Here is a 15,142-nt window from a genome sequence, read left to right on the forward strand (position 1 = left end):
AACAACAAAAATACCAATGCTATTTTAAAAGCAGGGAATAATGACCGATCATCCACAGAAATGATCAAATCAGACTGGACTGACAGATTGCTTTACAACTAATGTACATTGCACCTACTACATGCCTACACTGTTCTGGGACTTTAAACAGTAAGATGATGAAGACAGGCCCCGGCTTCCTACCCTGTAGAGCCTACAATGTGACAAATGTGACAGATGTAGAGGTAGCAATTAACAGTGTGTCTAGTTGGTGGATAGGAGAAGCGTAAGAAATCATACTTGTAGAATTGAGGTGATTTCCCCATCAATGCTGGGATGTCCCTGTGTTTCCCAACATATAGAGGTGAAGGGATGGCAGTTGTGACGTTCTCGCATGCTTTCTTGGACAGGAGGAGGCAGATCAGATATTTGAGCCTTGAAGCTTCCTCTCTGGGACCCTAGAATGAAAGGGAGAAAGAATGACTCTCCTTGAAGCATTCTTCAGGATTCCAGCTGTATGCCAAATGTGGTGACTGACACCGTTTGTCCCAGTACTAGGGAGGCAAAAGCAGGCAGATCTCTGCAAGTTCAAAAATGGGCTGCATAACCTCAAAAAAGTGGGTGTGGGGCTGGAGAGATGGTTCGGCACTTAAGGGCACTTGATGCTTTTTAGAGAGTACTCAGTTCCCAGCACCCAGTCTGGTGGCTCACACCCACTTTTAATTCCAGTTTCAGGGGATCCAGCACTGTGTTCTGGCCTCTGTGAGCACCGACATACATCCATTCGGGCACACAGACATAGGCTACTGGGGGGCTGACTTACAGAAGAAGTGCCTCATTTCTTGACTGTCTAGGACCAGTGTTGACGTCGGAAACAGTACCTGGCTCCATCCCAGAGCTTCCTGTGCCTTTTAGCTTCCCTTCCAGGGACACAAAATGCCCGTTAGAGCTTTTCTCCTAAAGGCAGTGTCTATGTCCTGATTAACCTACAGTCCTGGGCAGAGGAACTAACTACAAGGTGCTACTATTTCGATGAAGGATTTGGGGGAGAACAGCATATGGGACAGGGCCGGGAGGAAGAGATCTAGGGAGAGTGGGGAAGACTGCCAAGACTGTGAAGAAAGCAAGCAGAAGGAAGGTTCACCAAGGCCTAGAGGCTCACCTGTCCTACGAGTGGGAGGAGCTTAGCCTGGGCGTCCGCCACAAAGTGCCACCAGGGAATTGGTCCTCGATTGTTCAGGGCCAGCTTCCAGGACCCGCCCTCCACAGCCTGGGGTCCCGCCCTTTTTAGGATTTAATGCGGGCCAGTAGGACGGCCCCCGCAGCTGCCTCTTCCGCCTTCGCCAGGTGAGAGTCCACACCTAGCAGGGGTGCCCGGGGCTGGGACCAGAGGGTTCCCTTTGGGGTGCGTCGCTGGATCCCTTTTCCCGGAGCTTTCCCTTCCCTCTCAGGATTTCGTCTTGGTTGCCTTCTCCCTGCTCCTCCCTTCCTATCTATGGTGCAACGTAAGGCCTCTCTGGGCTTGAACTTTCTGCTCTCAGTTCTCAGGCCGCCGGAGGTGGCCAGCTCCCCGCGCCCCCCACCTCTACCTCCCACCGCCGACCTCCGATCTAGGACTTCCTCGTGGTTTAACTACAGAGGTACCGGTGTGTAAAAGAGTCTCTTTGGGCAGGCAGCCCGAACCCAGAGGCCTACAGCCTTATTTAATAATGGCTGGTGGGACTGTTTGGTAGCCAACTTAGGCTGAATGACGCAGGAGAACACCTGGGCTCTGTACCTGGAACTGAGCTCAGGTGGGTGTGGAAGGACCACACACCTAGCAGTCTAGGTGGCTTTGCAAACAGTATCTAAGTTTGGTTCCCATCCTAGCCCTCGCTTAACAGCCCAGCACAGATAACTATTTAATTTTCAATGTTGCTGTCTCTGGTGTTTAAGAAGCTATGACCATGGGCATTGCTGGGGTAGTATGTCCTCATCATGGGTCTTTGTTTATGCGATCCTCGGTGTTTCAGATATGTGTGGCGCTATATCTAGGTATCTTTGATTCGTGGAAGCAGAGAAGTGTTGTCTCTCAAGTACACCTGTGTGAGGGCGTGTTGCAGTATGCCTGCAGTTCATGGCAGCATATGGGAATATCCTGGACTTGAGGCGACATGTATCTGATTGTCTCGGGCATGTTTTGTAGCCTATCTGTAGGTCTCAGTGTGTGTTGGGGGTGGGGGGAGCGTGAGGCATGGTAGTCGGTGGGAGGCAGTATACCTCCTGTACCTATGCTCCTGGTGTATGGTGTGTTAGCATATCAGGGCATCTCTAGTTTGTATACGGTAGGTAAAATGTCTCGTATATGAAGAGGAGAGAAGTTTCTGTTGTATACGAGTGAACGTGTGCAATCATGTGGCTGGGAACTAAATGGGCACTGTGTTTGAGTGTCCGGAGTTCAAGGGCAGGAAGCCATAGTGTTAAAGCAGTAGTTCTCAACCTTTAGGTGGGACTCCCCTTGACAAACCGCTATCTCCAAAAAAATATTTACATCATGATTCTTAACTAACAGTATTACAGCTATAAAGTAGCAATGAAAATAGTTTTATGGTGGGGGGGGTTTACCACAACATGAAGAACTAATATTAAAGGGTCACAGCATTAGGAAGGTTGAAAACCACTGCTCTAAAGTTAGAACATAGTTAGACTTGGTAGACTGGGCAGGCAGTATTCTGAAATCTCAAGTGTGTGGGGGAGTAGATTCTCAGTCTTGGGGATGGGAGTAGGCTACCGGAGGAATACATGTATGTGGCCAGCTGAGTTCCTCACTGCCTCATTTCTGTCTCTCCTTGCATACCTGGGTGTTTCTGCTGTGTTTAGGGTGTTAGTTGAGATTCTGTCTCTGTCTTTGGTGCCTGCCCTAGGCTATCCTTTTAAAGCAGACTGCCATCTTCCTGGGAGGTCTAACCCAGACATGCTCCCTGAAGCCAGTTCCTTGTGGCTCCTTCGGCTGCTCCGGGATGTCCAGCTGGCTCAGTTTTACCGGCCCATCCTTGAGGAACTCAACGTCACTCGGCCAGAACATTTTGACTTTGTAAGGCCTGAGGACCTGGACAACATAGGCATGGGCAGGCCTGGTAAGGAACCCCTGCCTTATGGCCCTGTAGCTTCCCCAGCCTACCACATGTTGGCCCTGCTCCCCCATGCATCAGGCTTGACTGCTGGTTGTCTGTCCTCACACCACCCCCACTCTACTCTCACCCTCTAATTCTGGTCTTCCCCAGCCCAGCGCAGACTTACCGAAGCCCTGAAGAGGTACCGCTCGGGGGTCAAGTCTAAGAACTGGGTGTACAAGGTGTGTGCTGCTGGTGGCGGTAGCGATCACTGAGGGCTTGCTGAGGGTGGTCTTTGAGGGATGATAGGCCAGGGCCGGAGTGGCTGGCAGGGTTAATCACGGTTCCCTATGCCTGAATCCCTACTCCTGTTTCAGATACTTGGGGGCTTTGCTCCTGAACAGAAGGAGATCCCCCCACACTCAGACAGTCTTCTCCGCCTCCATGAGCCAGAGGGGGGACTCAAGTGTTTGATTCCAGAGGGTGCTGTGTGCAGAGGGGAGCTACTGGGTTCAGGCTGCTTTGGAGTTGTACATCGAGGTCTATGGACATTACCCAGTGGCCAAAGTGTGAGTGTCTAAGGGGCTCCCTTCTTTCCTCCCTCCCTCCCTCCCTCCCTCCCTCCCTCCCTCCCTCCCTTCCTTCCTTCCCTTTACATTCCGATCGCACTCCCCTCTCCCGTTCCCAGTTCCACCCTCAAGGGGCTTACTTAATCTAAGGTACTTTAAGCTCTCTTTATCCTTCATGCCCTCTGCTCTGGCCGTGGTCAGTTACTCTGGGTCCTTAATAGTGCTTCCCTCTACCCAACACATCCAGATCCCAGTGGCTGTCAAGTCCCTCCGTGTGGGTCCTGAGGGTCCGATGGGCACAGAACTAGGAGACTTCCTGCGGGAAGTATCTGTCATGATGAAGTTAGAGCACCCGCACGTGCTGCGCCTGCACGGCCTCGTGCTGGGCCAGCCTCTACAGATGGTGAGTCTAGAAGGTCACTGCTGTCTTCATAGCCCCAGGGTTGGTGTGCAGCAAGAAATACCGGTGGGGCCAGACTTTGGCTTACAGGGCTCTCTGTTCCTGCAGGTGATGGAACTTGCACCATTGGGTTCCCTGCATGCGCGCCTGACTGCCCCAGCACCGACGCCCCCACTGCCTGTGGCCCTACTGTGCCTTTTTCTGCGTCAGTTGGCAGGAGCCATGGCATACTTAGGGTCCTGTGGGTTAGTGCACCGGGATCTCGCCACCCGCAACCTACTGCTGGCCTCACCTCGAACGATTAAAGTGGCGGATTTTGGACTAGTGCGGCCACTGGGCGGCGCCCGGGGTCGCTACGTCATGGGTGGGCCCCGTCCCATCCCCTATGCTTGGTGAGGGGGGTACTCTGACGGTCTGGTTTGAGGCAGGGCTGGAAAGTCAGGGTTGAGCAGGGCTAGAGAGCGGCAGCCAGCTTGGACTTAGAGGGGGCGGGGCAGTTGGGGTGTTGGTGGGAGGGAATGGTTGTTACTCTTCTACAAGAGACAGGACAGAGGTGTGTCATCAGGTCAAGAGGCACAGAAAGGGTTTTTGAGGCTAGTGGAGGGGGTGCGGGATCGAGAGAGTGGGTGTACGGTGGAAGGAAGGTGAGCTGGGCACAGACCTAGGCACTTTTAACTTCCATTTTTCTCAGGTGTGCTCCAGAGAGCCTACGCCAGGGAGCCTTCTCCTCTGCCTCTGACGTGTGGATGTTTGGTGTGACACTCTGGGAAATGTTTTCTGGAGGTGAGGAACCCTGGGCAGGTGTTCCACCATATCTCATCCTACAACGGCTGGAGAAGGACCGAGCCAGGCTGCCAAAGCCTCCTCTGTGTTCCAGGGCCCTCTACTCCCTCGCCTTGCGTTGCTGGGCCCCTCGCCCTGCAGACCGACCTAGCTTTTCTAACCTGGAAGGACTGCTTCAAGAGGTGAGAATCCCCATCTCCCCAGATACACATGGCCTCTCTTCCCTTTATTCTCGCACCCAGAGTTCCACATAAGACAAACATGCCTTGATGCCTGGGCTGGAATCTGGAATTTGGCTCAGAACCAGGTTCAATGATTTCCTGCAGGAAATGCAGAGTCCCGGGGTGCAGGGTGGCAGCTAGGAGCTGCAAGGTTGTAGCTGGAAGAGGCAGTGTTTGCTTCTGGGCCGCAAAAGAGGCACAGAAAAGAGAGTAGTGGGTTTTCATCGGTGCCTGACTAAATAAATAAATAAATAAATAAATAAAAAGAGGTTCTGCGTGGGAGCGTAAGGGGGAAGCAATAGGGCTGCAGATGCTAACAGAACTTCATAGAGGAGCGTTTAGAACACTTGACCAGTGTGATAGACCATGAAGAACCTTACCGGTATCCTCAGTCACTCATTCTTTCCTTGTTTAACAGCTCCAGGAGGTAATTACTCTTAATCTCTATTTAACAGATGGGGCACTTCAGCTGCTGATAGGTCAGTGAGTTATCTAAAGTCACCCAGTAAGTGGAGGTGTTGAGAGTAGCACCATCCATGTGACTTCAGAGCCAGGCCCTAAATCAGTCTATCTACTGTTAAAGCCCTTTGGTCTTCACTCCAAGGGCACTTGGGAGCTGTAGAAGGGTATGGATCAGAGTAGTTGTTTCAGTCTAGCTAGGTTTGAGAACAGAAAGATGGATGATACAGACAGTGGCTGGGAGGCAGGAGCAAGGGAAAGAGCTCCCGATCAGAGCTGAGGCAGTGGGCCTGGGGAGGAGTGGAAATGCCCCTGAGGTGTGTGGGAGGCAGACCTGTTCAGCTTGGTGTAAAATAAAGTGAGCAGGATGCTTCTCACTTGGCCCCTTAAACAGAGACAAGATTCTCTTTGTGGTTTCTTGCATCCCATGTCCAGCATGGCATGGAGTTCAGGTCAGCAACCCCACCCCACTTTGGGTTGCAACGGGGAGGGAGGGCTAGACATGTCGAGGACATACATGGTGTGTATTTATTTGCTACAGAGGAAAAGCCTTTCTTATTGCCCTTATGACCTAGACCAAAAGCTCAGTCACCCTTTCTTCTGTCTCCACAGGCTTGGCTTTCTGAGGGGCGCTGTGTGAGGGAGGTCACAGAGCCAGGTGCTTTGCGGATGGAGCCCGGTGACCCCATCACTGTCATTGAGGGCAGGTGACAACCTTATGTCCCCTAAGCATCCCTTGGGGAGGTGTCCTCCCAGCCTTCTTGACTTCCGGTCCCTTTGTTTTTCTTCAGCTCCTTGAATGTTGGTCTTGTGGGTCTTTTCGTTTTCCCACTGCGTCCTGCACTCCAGCACAATCCCCACCCTCCCTGCTGGAGCCCGGCCTGGCCCACAGTGCCCTTTTTGTGTTGGAGAGAAAAAGGCTTCCCTTCCTCCAGGCAGATGTGGCCACAAGACACACAGCTTGATGAGCTGAATGTGGCCCGAGAGCAGCTGCCATTCTCCCTGACCCCATTTCCTTCACTAGCTCCTCTTCCCACAGCCCGGACACCACAACCTGGAAGGGCCAGAATGGTCGCACTCTCAAAGTGGGCAACTTTCCAGCTTCTGCAGTGACACTAGCAGACTTGGGGGGTTCAACAGTCACTCATCCAGCCCACAGAGGTTCTCCTGCCCGTGGAGAGAAATGCAGAGGGGGCACAGATGGGTGAGGCCACGAGAGGGTTGGGGGACAGAGCTGGGTTGGAGGGAAAGGCCAAATAGCATAACTTCCTTGGAAGGAAACTTGGGAACAGGATGGAAGAGTGAGACTGGCCGCCAGCTGGAGCCCTCCCTGTGGGTCATGTGTGGGACCCAGGTTTTTTGGAAGGAGGCCATGATGTGGGTGAATAGTGGAGAATGAACTAGACCACTCTCTGACAGGGACAGGGAGAAGGCAACGTTACAAGATCTACCCCCAGCACGGATCCAGAGAAGGAAGGTGCCCTTGCAGAGGATGAGAGGTAGGTGTGGTGGTACCCAGGGTCTCAGGAACACTTTCTAATTCCCCTTCCCAACTCGGAATCCATACCTTTGCATATATAATTTCCTTCCTCCAAATACCATCTTTGGACAGATTATTTGTTTTGGCCTTTTGAGACATGGTTTCTCTGTGTAGCTCTGGCTGTCCTAAACTCATTCTTATAGTCCAGGGTGTACTTGAACTCAAAGATCGGCCTGCCTCTGCCTTCCAAGTGATGGGATTAAAGTCATGTGCTATCTCCTCCTGACACACTTAAGATCTTAAGATTAGAGGTATCCCTGGTTTTCCCACTGGACAGCATCTCCTGGCTCTGGCCCTCAAATACTGTTCTTTGAGCCCCTAGCTGTCTTGATTCCATTTGCATGCCTTCCTTCTGACCCACCTAACACACAGACACTCAAGAACAAGGCCAGCTAGCTTACCTAAATATCCTTGTAAAATCACACAGCTCAGTGCACAGAGACAAGAGAGCAGGAAGGTGGGCCTCCTCTTATGCCATTTCTTTCTCAACTCTGAAGGCATTTCCAAGAGTCTGGAGTCAGTTCTGTCCCTGGGCCCTAGACCCACAGGAGGTGGTTCAAGTCCTCCTGAACTTCGACATACAAGAGCTATGCCCCAGGGACTCCTAGACCTACCTCCACGCCCACCAGACCTGCCTCCACGCCCACCTATTATCTGCAGCTCTTCTCAGCCTATCCAGCCCCACAAAGCCCGGCCCAAAAGAGAACCCTTACATAATCACCGCACTGGAGCCAGCAAAGCCATTGTCCCTACTGGAGGCCCCTTGCCAGACTCTGAGTGGCAGAGGAAGATTGCAGAGGTGAGGGCTCACTGAGATGACTTGATGTTCAAAGGGCCTGTAGTTTGGGACAAGGGCTAAACAAAGATTTGTCCCCCATAGGTAGAGCTGAGTGTGCATGGTGTCACCTACCAGGAGTGCCAAGTGGCACTTAGAACCACTGGGGGAGATGTGGCTTCTGCTATCCGGAACCTCAAGGTAAAGCTAGCCCCTTCTGCAGGTTCCCTAGTTTCCTGCTTGACCCACTAGTGGTCAGCTGCCTTACCTCCTGCTCACACAGGTAGACCAGCTCTTCCACCTCAGTAACCGGTCCAGAGCAGACTGTCGTCGCATCCTGGAGCATCACCAGTGGGACCTGTCAGCAGCCAGTCGCTACATCCTAGCTCGGTCCTGAACTCTGCATCCTTGGGGATGGCTACCAGCATGGAATACCTGGTCCACTTAGGGCTTGGTCTTAAGGGACTAAGGACTAAGGACCTCAGAACATGAGGTCTTGACAGAGGCACACTAAGGGGGATGTACCTGCTGTGAGGAGGTGTTGAGAGTGTGAAGGGCAACTGGGGCCAGGCACCGGTCAGTGCTTCCTCCGTGCCCTGTTCCTTGACCTCTGAGGGACCAAGACAGATCAAGTCCACTCTGCCTACTACCTTCCCAATTGAATAGGACTTGAAAGAAAAAACTTCGGAGAAAGCCTCTACTCAGTGCAGACAAGGATCAAGTAGCAATACGGGATCACAGAACAACCATCAGAACTGTCATCAGCTACCTCCCTAGACTCTAAGGGCACCCATCTTAGATTTTGACTTGGGGGCTGTGGCCCACACTGCTTTGGTTTGGTCCAGAATCACCATGGGTGATGAAAACTAACTTTTTGGACTCAAGGACTTGTTTTTTTCCTTTAATCCAAATAGTATAGATTATAGGCTGGCCGACTCTAGCCCAGCAGGCGCCATTCCCTTTGCGTTATCCTGTATCCACCTTCTCCCATCACATCCATCTTCTACTGTTTAAAAAGTTGCAAAGTTTATATGAGTACAACATACAAAGACACAGCCTCCTTCCTACAGTAGGGGAAGGAAGGGGTTAACGATTAAATAAGGCACAGGAAGCTGCAGAAAGCACCAGCAGGGCCCAGGGGGTTAGGGAGCTGGCACTGGGTCCCAACTGCTACAGCTATTAGTGAGGAGGCAGGGATTCCCCTCAGAGTGCCACAGTCTGAGGCTAAACTAATTGGCTAAAGTGCCATAAGGGAAGGGTGGTGTTTGCTGTCTTTGGTGCTGCTTGCCTTTTACCCACAAGCCCTAGGGTAAAACTTGAGTCCTGGATTCCAGAAGCTCCCCCTCCTGTGCAGAAGCCCTGGAGGAAGGCTGGAAGGAGTGGGCAGGGAAGTTTAAAAGCTCATGTGTGCACAGGGACTGCTGGGAGATGGTAAGCACAAGGAGGAACGGGTCTCAAACATGCTTTTCTGCAGAGCTACAGGTGAAGGAGGGAAGGGATGGGACACAATGGCTCCCAACCACCCCGCCACCCCACCCTCATCAGTCCACTGCAGTGTATACCAAGGAAAGGGTTGCTTCAAGAGGGAAAGTCCAGGGCAGGCGACCATCTTAAATTCTGGTTGAGGGGATGGTCTCCTCATTCTGAGGTGGCTTCTAACTGGTGATAGCAGAGGGTCCAGCGCCTCCTCGCTTCTCGAAGAACATATAATCCTAAGGAAAGGTCACTGTCAATGGGAGATCTAGCTGGGTGTCCACCAGCTGCTCCAACTTGGCTCTGGACCTGCAACCCGCCATACATGTCCCTGACCTCCTAGGAAGGGTCCAGGAGCTGAAGAGAACCATCTAATAACAGGAAGGGAAGGGAGGGGCAGCCACTCACGATGAGGAACGTGGCTCCCAGCAGCACCGCCTTCACTCTCACATCTAGATCTACTGGGAACTGAAGGCCAAAGTCATCGGCGTCTGTGAGGGCTTCTCGGAGCAGCCCCCCCCACTGCTTGCTAATGCGGCCCACACTTCGAGATTCATCCTTTGTCTTCACCTGGTGGGAGGGAAGAAGGACTCAACTGGGGGAGATGCTACCAATCTCACTTGCCTCCTGTCCCACTCTACAGGTGCATGTATGAGTTGTGTAGACTATGCTCAGGGATTCTTCGCAATAGCATTGGGTTTCCATGTGACAGTAGGGGAAACTGAGATACCCGAGGTTGCATAAGTACACGGTGAAGATCAGGATTTAGGTTCAGATCTGCTGTCTTCCAAAGACTATGCATCAACATAACTGCACATCGGTGATAAATGCTAAGCTTGCTTTGCTCGTCCGTGTTCCTGACACCCATGGTTGGTGTCCTATGCAAAGCATATGCCTGATGCAAAGGCACCTAGCTGAGAAGGCAAAGGAAGGTGCCACAAATCCTCCCGAAAGTGTGATTCTTAATTTGCAAAGGACTGGGGAGAATGCTTTCCAGCCCTGGGGATGAGCCTCATCTAGAGGCGGTGTCTAGTCCTCACTGACCGGCCAACAGGTAGGCTCTGAGGATTGTGGTTCTCACTGGCCTCTCGGAGCTCAGCAATAACAAACCATGTGAAACTAAGTGGTATCGCAGTGACTTCCTGGTCCAGTGACTAGAACTGAAGTAATTTCCTTCTACATCCTGTTCCATCCTCTTCCTGCCTCGTCCTGCAGCTGCAGGGGACTTCCCGCAGCCTAGTCCCAGGCTCAGCAAAGTCTACTGCTGCCAACTCTGCAGGCCCAAGAGTGTGGCTCAAGTATGGACCATTTAAGATTGTGTCAAAGGGACACTGACTCCCTGAGAACCCCATAACACACACATTCCCATCAGAGATCACACAATTATCTCCTCTCCAACCGGTTCTCAGCACAGAAACTGCCTCTGACTACCAAGGTGACTCACTTTTTAAAAGGCAACCTCAGGTGAAGCACCTCTCCTAGATGAAACCTGTTGTTTCTCCCTTATCAGAATGGGGAATCATCCCGTAAAGAACTCAAGAGTCCAAGCAGTGTCACTGACTTTTTTTTTTCGAGACAGGGTTTCTCTGTGTAGCCCTGGCTGTCCTGGAACTCACTCTGTAGACCAGACTGGCCTCAAACTCAGAAATCTGCCTGCCTCTGCCTCCCAAGTGCTGGGATTAAAGGCATGCGCCACCATCACCCGGCATGTCACTGACTTCTAAGAGCCAGAGCGTCTCCCAAGCTTCATTCTGGAATTCTTGCAACCTGGGTTCCTCTGGCTCTGGGTTGGTGAGAGGAAGCCTCCATGAGAAGGACACCACCTAGACTTCGGGTTGGATGGGTCATTTGGACTTCTAGGTTTGCAGGACAAAGCAAGGGTTAAATTATGAAAGGGTCTATGCTTACAGATAGGCACAGGGGCTACCTAGGTCCAGCCCATGGCAAACTTACGCAGTGAAAGACTGGGAGATATCAGTCCTCCACTTTAGATCTAAGCTGGCCTCAGATGCTCCCCTAAGTCCCTACAGGGCTGTAGGGAACACTCAGCCTTGGACTGAAGAAGACAATTTTTGGTTTCAGACAGAATCTTTCTATGTATTTCTGACTCTCCTGGAACTCACTATGTAGATCAGGTTGGCCTCGAACTCAGGGATCTGTCTGCCTGCCTCTGCCTCCTGCGTACTGGGATCAAAGGTGTGTGCTGTCATGAGATCTTTTTTGGTGTGCTTTTACCGATTCACATTTTTGAGTGGACAAAAACTCAAAACTCAGTAGGGGTTGCAACAGATTGGGAATGACTGGCCTTAAGCCACCCATCAGCATGGAAACTACTATCTTGTTTTTTGCTTTTCTAATTACATTGATTGATTGACTGGTTGGTTGGTTGGTTGGTTGGTTGATTGACTGTGCACCAGGGCATGTGTGTGGAGAGGACAGTTTGCAGGAATTGTCTTCTTCTACCATGTGGGACTCATGGCTAGAGCCCAGGTTGTCAAACTTGGTGGCAAGTATCTTTACCCTCTGAGTCATCTCATCGGCCCCCATCTTGCTTTGTTAAGAGCCTAGAAACCACACCTCCCCCTAATTTATAATACCTCAAAGTTGGTGTCTGTACCACAGCCACAAGTCCAGCAAGGCCCTACAACTCGTAGAACAGGTTGGCGATCAGCATCCAGGATGGAAAACTTAGGAAGGAAGGGGTGCCAGGTCTGTAGCACATGGCCAATGGTGGTGCCAGGTGGAGCCTGGACTTCCATCTGGAAAGGGAAGCAGACAGGATTACTGTCAAGCCAGGCTACCTTGGCCAGCTCTTCATTGGTGCCAGCTGTCTTCTGACTGTTCAGACCCTCAGCTAAAACCGCCCCCACACCTATTAAAGCCACACCTCTTTCTGTGCTGCTTACCACACTGCCCACCAACCACCACAAAACCCGCCATGCCCACCTCCTGAAGACCACAGGGACAGCAGCTGCAGCCACAGTGAAGTGGGCGGAGGAGGCGGAGCACCTCGCGGTCCCCAGGGTCCGCTAGACGGACACGAAGTGGCCTGCGGGCACCACAGCACAGACGGGCACAACAGTTGCTCTCTTCAGCTGCCTGACCCAGTTGCTGTCCGGTCCCAGAGCGAAGTTCATACCTATTACAGGTCTCCCAGCCTAGGAACGCTGTGAAGGGTAACATGCTGAGGTTCAAGGGCCTCACCTGCCCAGAAGCTCACCACTGCCACAAACATCATGAAGCCCAACTTGTTCCATCTCCTACTCACTTTCCACTCGTTCAGCCTTCTGATGAATCAAGATCTGATCAATCTGTAGAGTTAAGAGCAGCGTTGACCTTATCTGTCACCTAGATCATCAGTCAGTCCTTCTCCCAGCCATCCTCTCTCCTACTCACCTGCACTAGGAATTCGAGGCCAGAAGGCACCCCTGGCAATGGTACGAAAGGAGCAGGAGGCCCTGGGGCCACCGGACCTGGCGAAGGGAAGAGAGCAAAGCCGGGAGCAGGGGCAGGCACGTGGGTGGGCAATGGAACCTGTCCCGGTCCAGGATGCAGCGGCGCAGGCTCTGGATACCCAGCTGGCACGGGGTAGGGCGGTGGGGGCGAAGGGGCATAGCCTTTGGGGGGCAAGTAGCCTGCAGGGGAGCATGGGTAGATTAGAAAGTTAGCTGTGGCCTCATCCTCTTCTTTCCCAGCCCAAGGACCAGGAGCACCCGCGGAAAACGTAAGAAGAGGCAGAGAATGATGGGGCGGGGGCAGGGCGGTGGCTCCCCAGGAGGAAGGGAGGGCCCCACGCAGCCAGTCTGAGCACATTCCTGGAGAATGTGTTCGACACCCGGCACCCAAGTTCGTGGGGGGGGGGGGATGGAGACCCCAACTTAACGTCAACGTACCTGCCATGGGAATGGGGAAGGGAGTCTTGGGCTGTTGGCGCAGGGGAGGATTAGTTCTGGAGTAGGGACAAGCTCGGGAACAGCCAGACAGACACAGAAACAAAGACGGACAGGCAGAGGTGAAGAGGCAGCTGCGCCCAGCACGGGCCCAGGGTGTCTTGGGCGGCACCTATGACTCGGGGAGAAACCGAAAGTGTCAGCGGGCGGGGCGGGGTACCTAGGACCCTGAATATCCTTAGGGGCCCCAGGACCGCCCCCTCCCTTTGTTCTCCCATTTTCTGCGGAGATGGCTGTTGGCAGACGGCAGGGCAGATGGACCAGAGGCCAGACAAAATGACCTGACCCCGAGGAAAGTCTCCTTAACCCCTCTGTGGTCCGGCTCACCTGAAGCCCCCAGAATAAGCCGGGGGGCCACGCACTCCGGGGCTCACAGGCGCTGGTGGAGGCGGGCCCAGATCTGACCCCACCCCCATGTTGCCTAAGTCCTGCCTCCAGTCCGGGCGGGGCGACTGCGCAGAAAGCAGGCGCTTCTCCTCCCCGGGGGCCGCGGACCTTGGACCTTGTGCGCCTTGTTCGCCGTGGTTCCGCCCCTTCCGCTCCAACTGCAGAGGCGTGGAGACCTAATGTGTCGGAGAGACACTGCGGCCCTATCCCCAGTGACAAGACCCTCGCCTTTTCAGCGGACGGCTGCTCTGCCTCCCCACCGCGTGGCCGCTCCGGACCCCGGGATCCTCCTCCCCAGGGCGGGTCGGGCCTCGCTGACGCAGCGGAACACCATTCACTCTCACTGCCTTCCAGAGTTGGCTCGGCGTTCTTCTATCTCAGGGCGTCCTCGCTGTGTTTTCTCCCTGTCACAGCGTTGACCCACTCAGTCAACTCTCAGTTCAGGCGCGCCCATTACACAGGCTTCCAAAAGGTATCAGTAAGGAAAGTGCATGAGGTAAGGCTCAGGGGAAAACACTTGAACAGAACAAGCCCTCCATTCTCCTGCATGGTGGCAGGAGGGTAGTCACAAGTATGAGGCCAGTCTGTTTTCCATAGTTCCAGACTAAGTCAGGGCTACAATAGGGAGACTCTCTCAAAAGACTCCCTTCCTCAAAAGAAAAAAGCATAGTATCTGGGCAGGTGTGGTGGGTCGCGAGAGTTCCAGGCGAGTCAGCTTGGAAGTGACCTGGGTCTCTAGGGGAGCTATTAAAGAAAAAAAGGCCAAACCAGCCCTCCACTTATGCCTGGCTCTTACTTGCTATCAGTTACATTTTAGTGCTTGGGATGCAGGCTAGGGACTCTGAGAGTTCTAGTTTCTAGCCAAAATCGAGAACTACTGTATTAGAAGAACCTAGGAGACCGTAAGCAAGCAAAAGTGAGGAGGTTCTTACAGAAATCTGACCACAATGTGATTGCACCAGAGACCAGGACAGTGACGGCGGTGTTGATGTGCATCTTTGGAAACATGACTTCATTATGCCTCAGAGATAGGATGTAAGAAGAGAATTGGAAGTTGAGTCACGCTTGGCCTCTGAGACCCTTCTGCACAGCACATATCCTTCCTTCCCCTTGCCTGTTCAGCTAGGTCATTTACGGCCTGCCCATGCAATCCCTGCCTTCATGTATCTTGTTCTCTCAGTTGACCTTTCACCTCTAAGATTCCATTCCTTTTCTTTGGGGGACTTCTTACTAATGCTGAAAACCCAGAAAAATGAGCTGAGGCTTTAACAGTTCCCAGATGCCGGACAAGCCCACTTCAGTGTAAGGCTGAGTACACAGCAGTGGATGGACTTACTAACAAGGGCCATGTTTCCATTGCTGAAGTCTAAATTTTTATGTGAGTACACTGTGTCACTCTTTTCAGACACACCAGAAGAGGGCATTGGATCCCATTACAGATGGTTGGGACCCGCCATGTGGTTGCTGGGAATTGATCTCAGGACCTCTGGAAGAGCAGTCAGTGTTCTTAACTG

At 52.7% G+C, this 15,142-nt stretch overlaps 2 protein-coding genes across 8 annotated transcripts; one reads left to right on the forward strand and one right to left on the reverse strand.

Annotated features, from left to right (window-relative positions):
• The first annotated feature begins 1,208 nt into the window (after nt 1-1,208).
• Nucleotides 1,209-8,702, forward strand: Tnk1 (tyrosine kinase non receptor 1). Of its 6 annotated transcripts, none has more exons than XM_076936498.1 (13): nt 1,209-1,326; nt 2,883-3,095; nt 3,243-3,313; nt 3,449-3,640; nt 3,888-4,043; nt 4,149-4,432; nt 4,732-5,005; nt 6,116-6,210; nt 6,543-6,707; nt 6,923-7,002; nt 7,541-7,842; nt 7,924-8,019; nt 8,102-8,702. In XM_076936498.1, the coding sequence occupies exons 2-13, from the start codon at nt 2,933-2,935 to the stop codon at nt 8,213-8,215; spliced, it is 1,992 nt and encodes a 663-aa protein (XP_076792613.1). In that variant the 5' UTR covers nt 1,209-1,326; nt 2,883-2,932; the 3' UTR covers nt 8,216-8,702. The 6 variants fall into 6 exon arrangements, with proteins under 6 accessions (XP_076792613.1, XP_076792609.1, XP_076792610.1 ...); XM_076936494.1 differs by lacking the exon at nt 1,209-1,326 and adding an exon at nt 1,339-1,625; XM_076936495.1 differs by lacking the exon at nt 1,209-1,326 and adding an exon at nt 1,339-1,619.
• A 125-nt stretch (nt 8,703-8,827) lies between these two features.
• On the reverse strand, nt 8,828-13,979 carry Plscr3 (phospholipid scramblase 3). 2 transcript variants are annotated; one of them, XM_034505942.2, is made up of 8 exons: nt 13,569-13,979; nt 13,185-13,353; nt 12,688-12,926; nt 12,560-12,602; nt 12,238-12,458; nt 11,889-12,050; nt 9,700-9,861; nt 8,828-9,530 (listed from the first exon to the last, which is right to left on the reverse strand). In XM_034505942.2, exons 2-8 carry the CDS (start codon nt 13,189-13,191, stop codon nt 9,474-9,476), a joined length of 891 nt encoding a protein of 296 aa, XP_034361833.1. In that variant the 5' UTR covers nt 13,192-13,353; nt 13,569-13,979; the 3' UTR covers nt 8,828-9,473. The 2 variants fall into 2 exon arrangements, with proteins under 2 accessions (XP_034361833.1, XP_076792614.1); XM_076936499.1 differs by having other exon boundaries at nt 13,185-13,359; nt 13,569-13,774.
• Nucleotides 13,980-15,142: the final 1,163 nt, after the last annotated feature.

Source organism: Arvicanthis niloticus, chromosome 6 (assembly GCF_011762505.2).
Source record: "Arvicanthis niloticus isolate mArvNil1 chromosome 6, mArvNil1.pat.X, whole genome shotgun sequence".
Taxonomy (NCBI): domain Eukaryota; kingdom Metazoa; phylum Chordata; class Mammalia; order Rodentia; family Muridae; genus Arvicanthis; species Arvicanthis niloticus.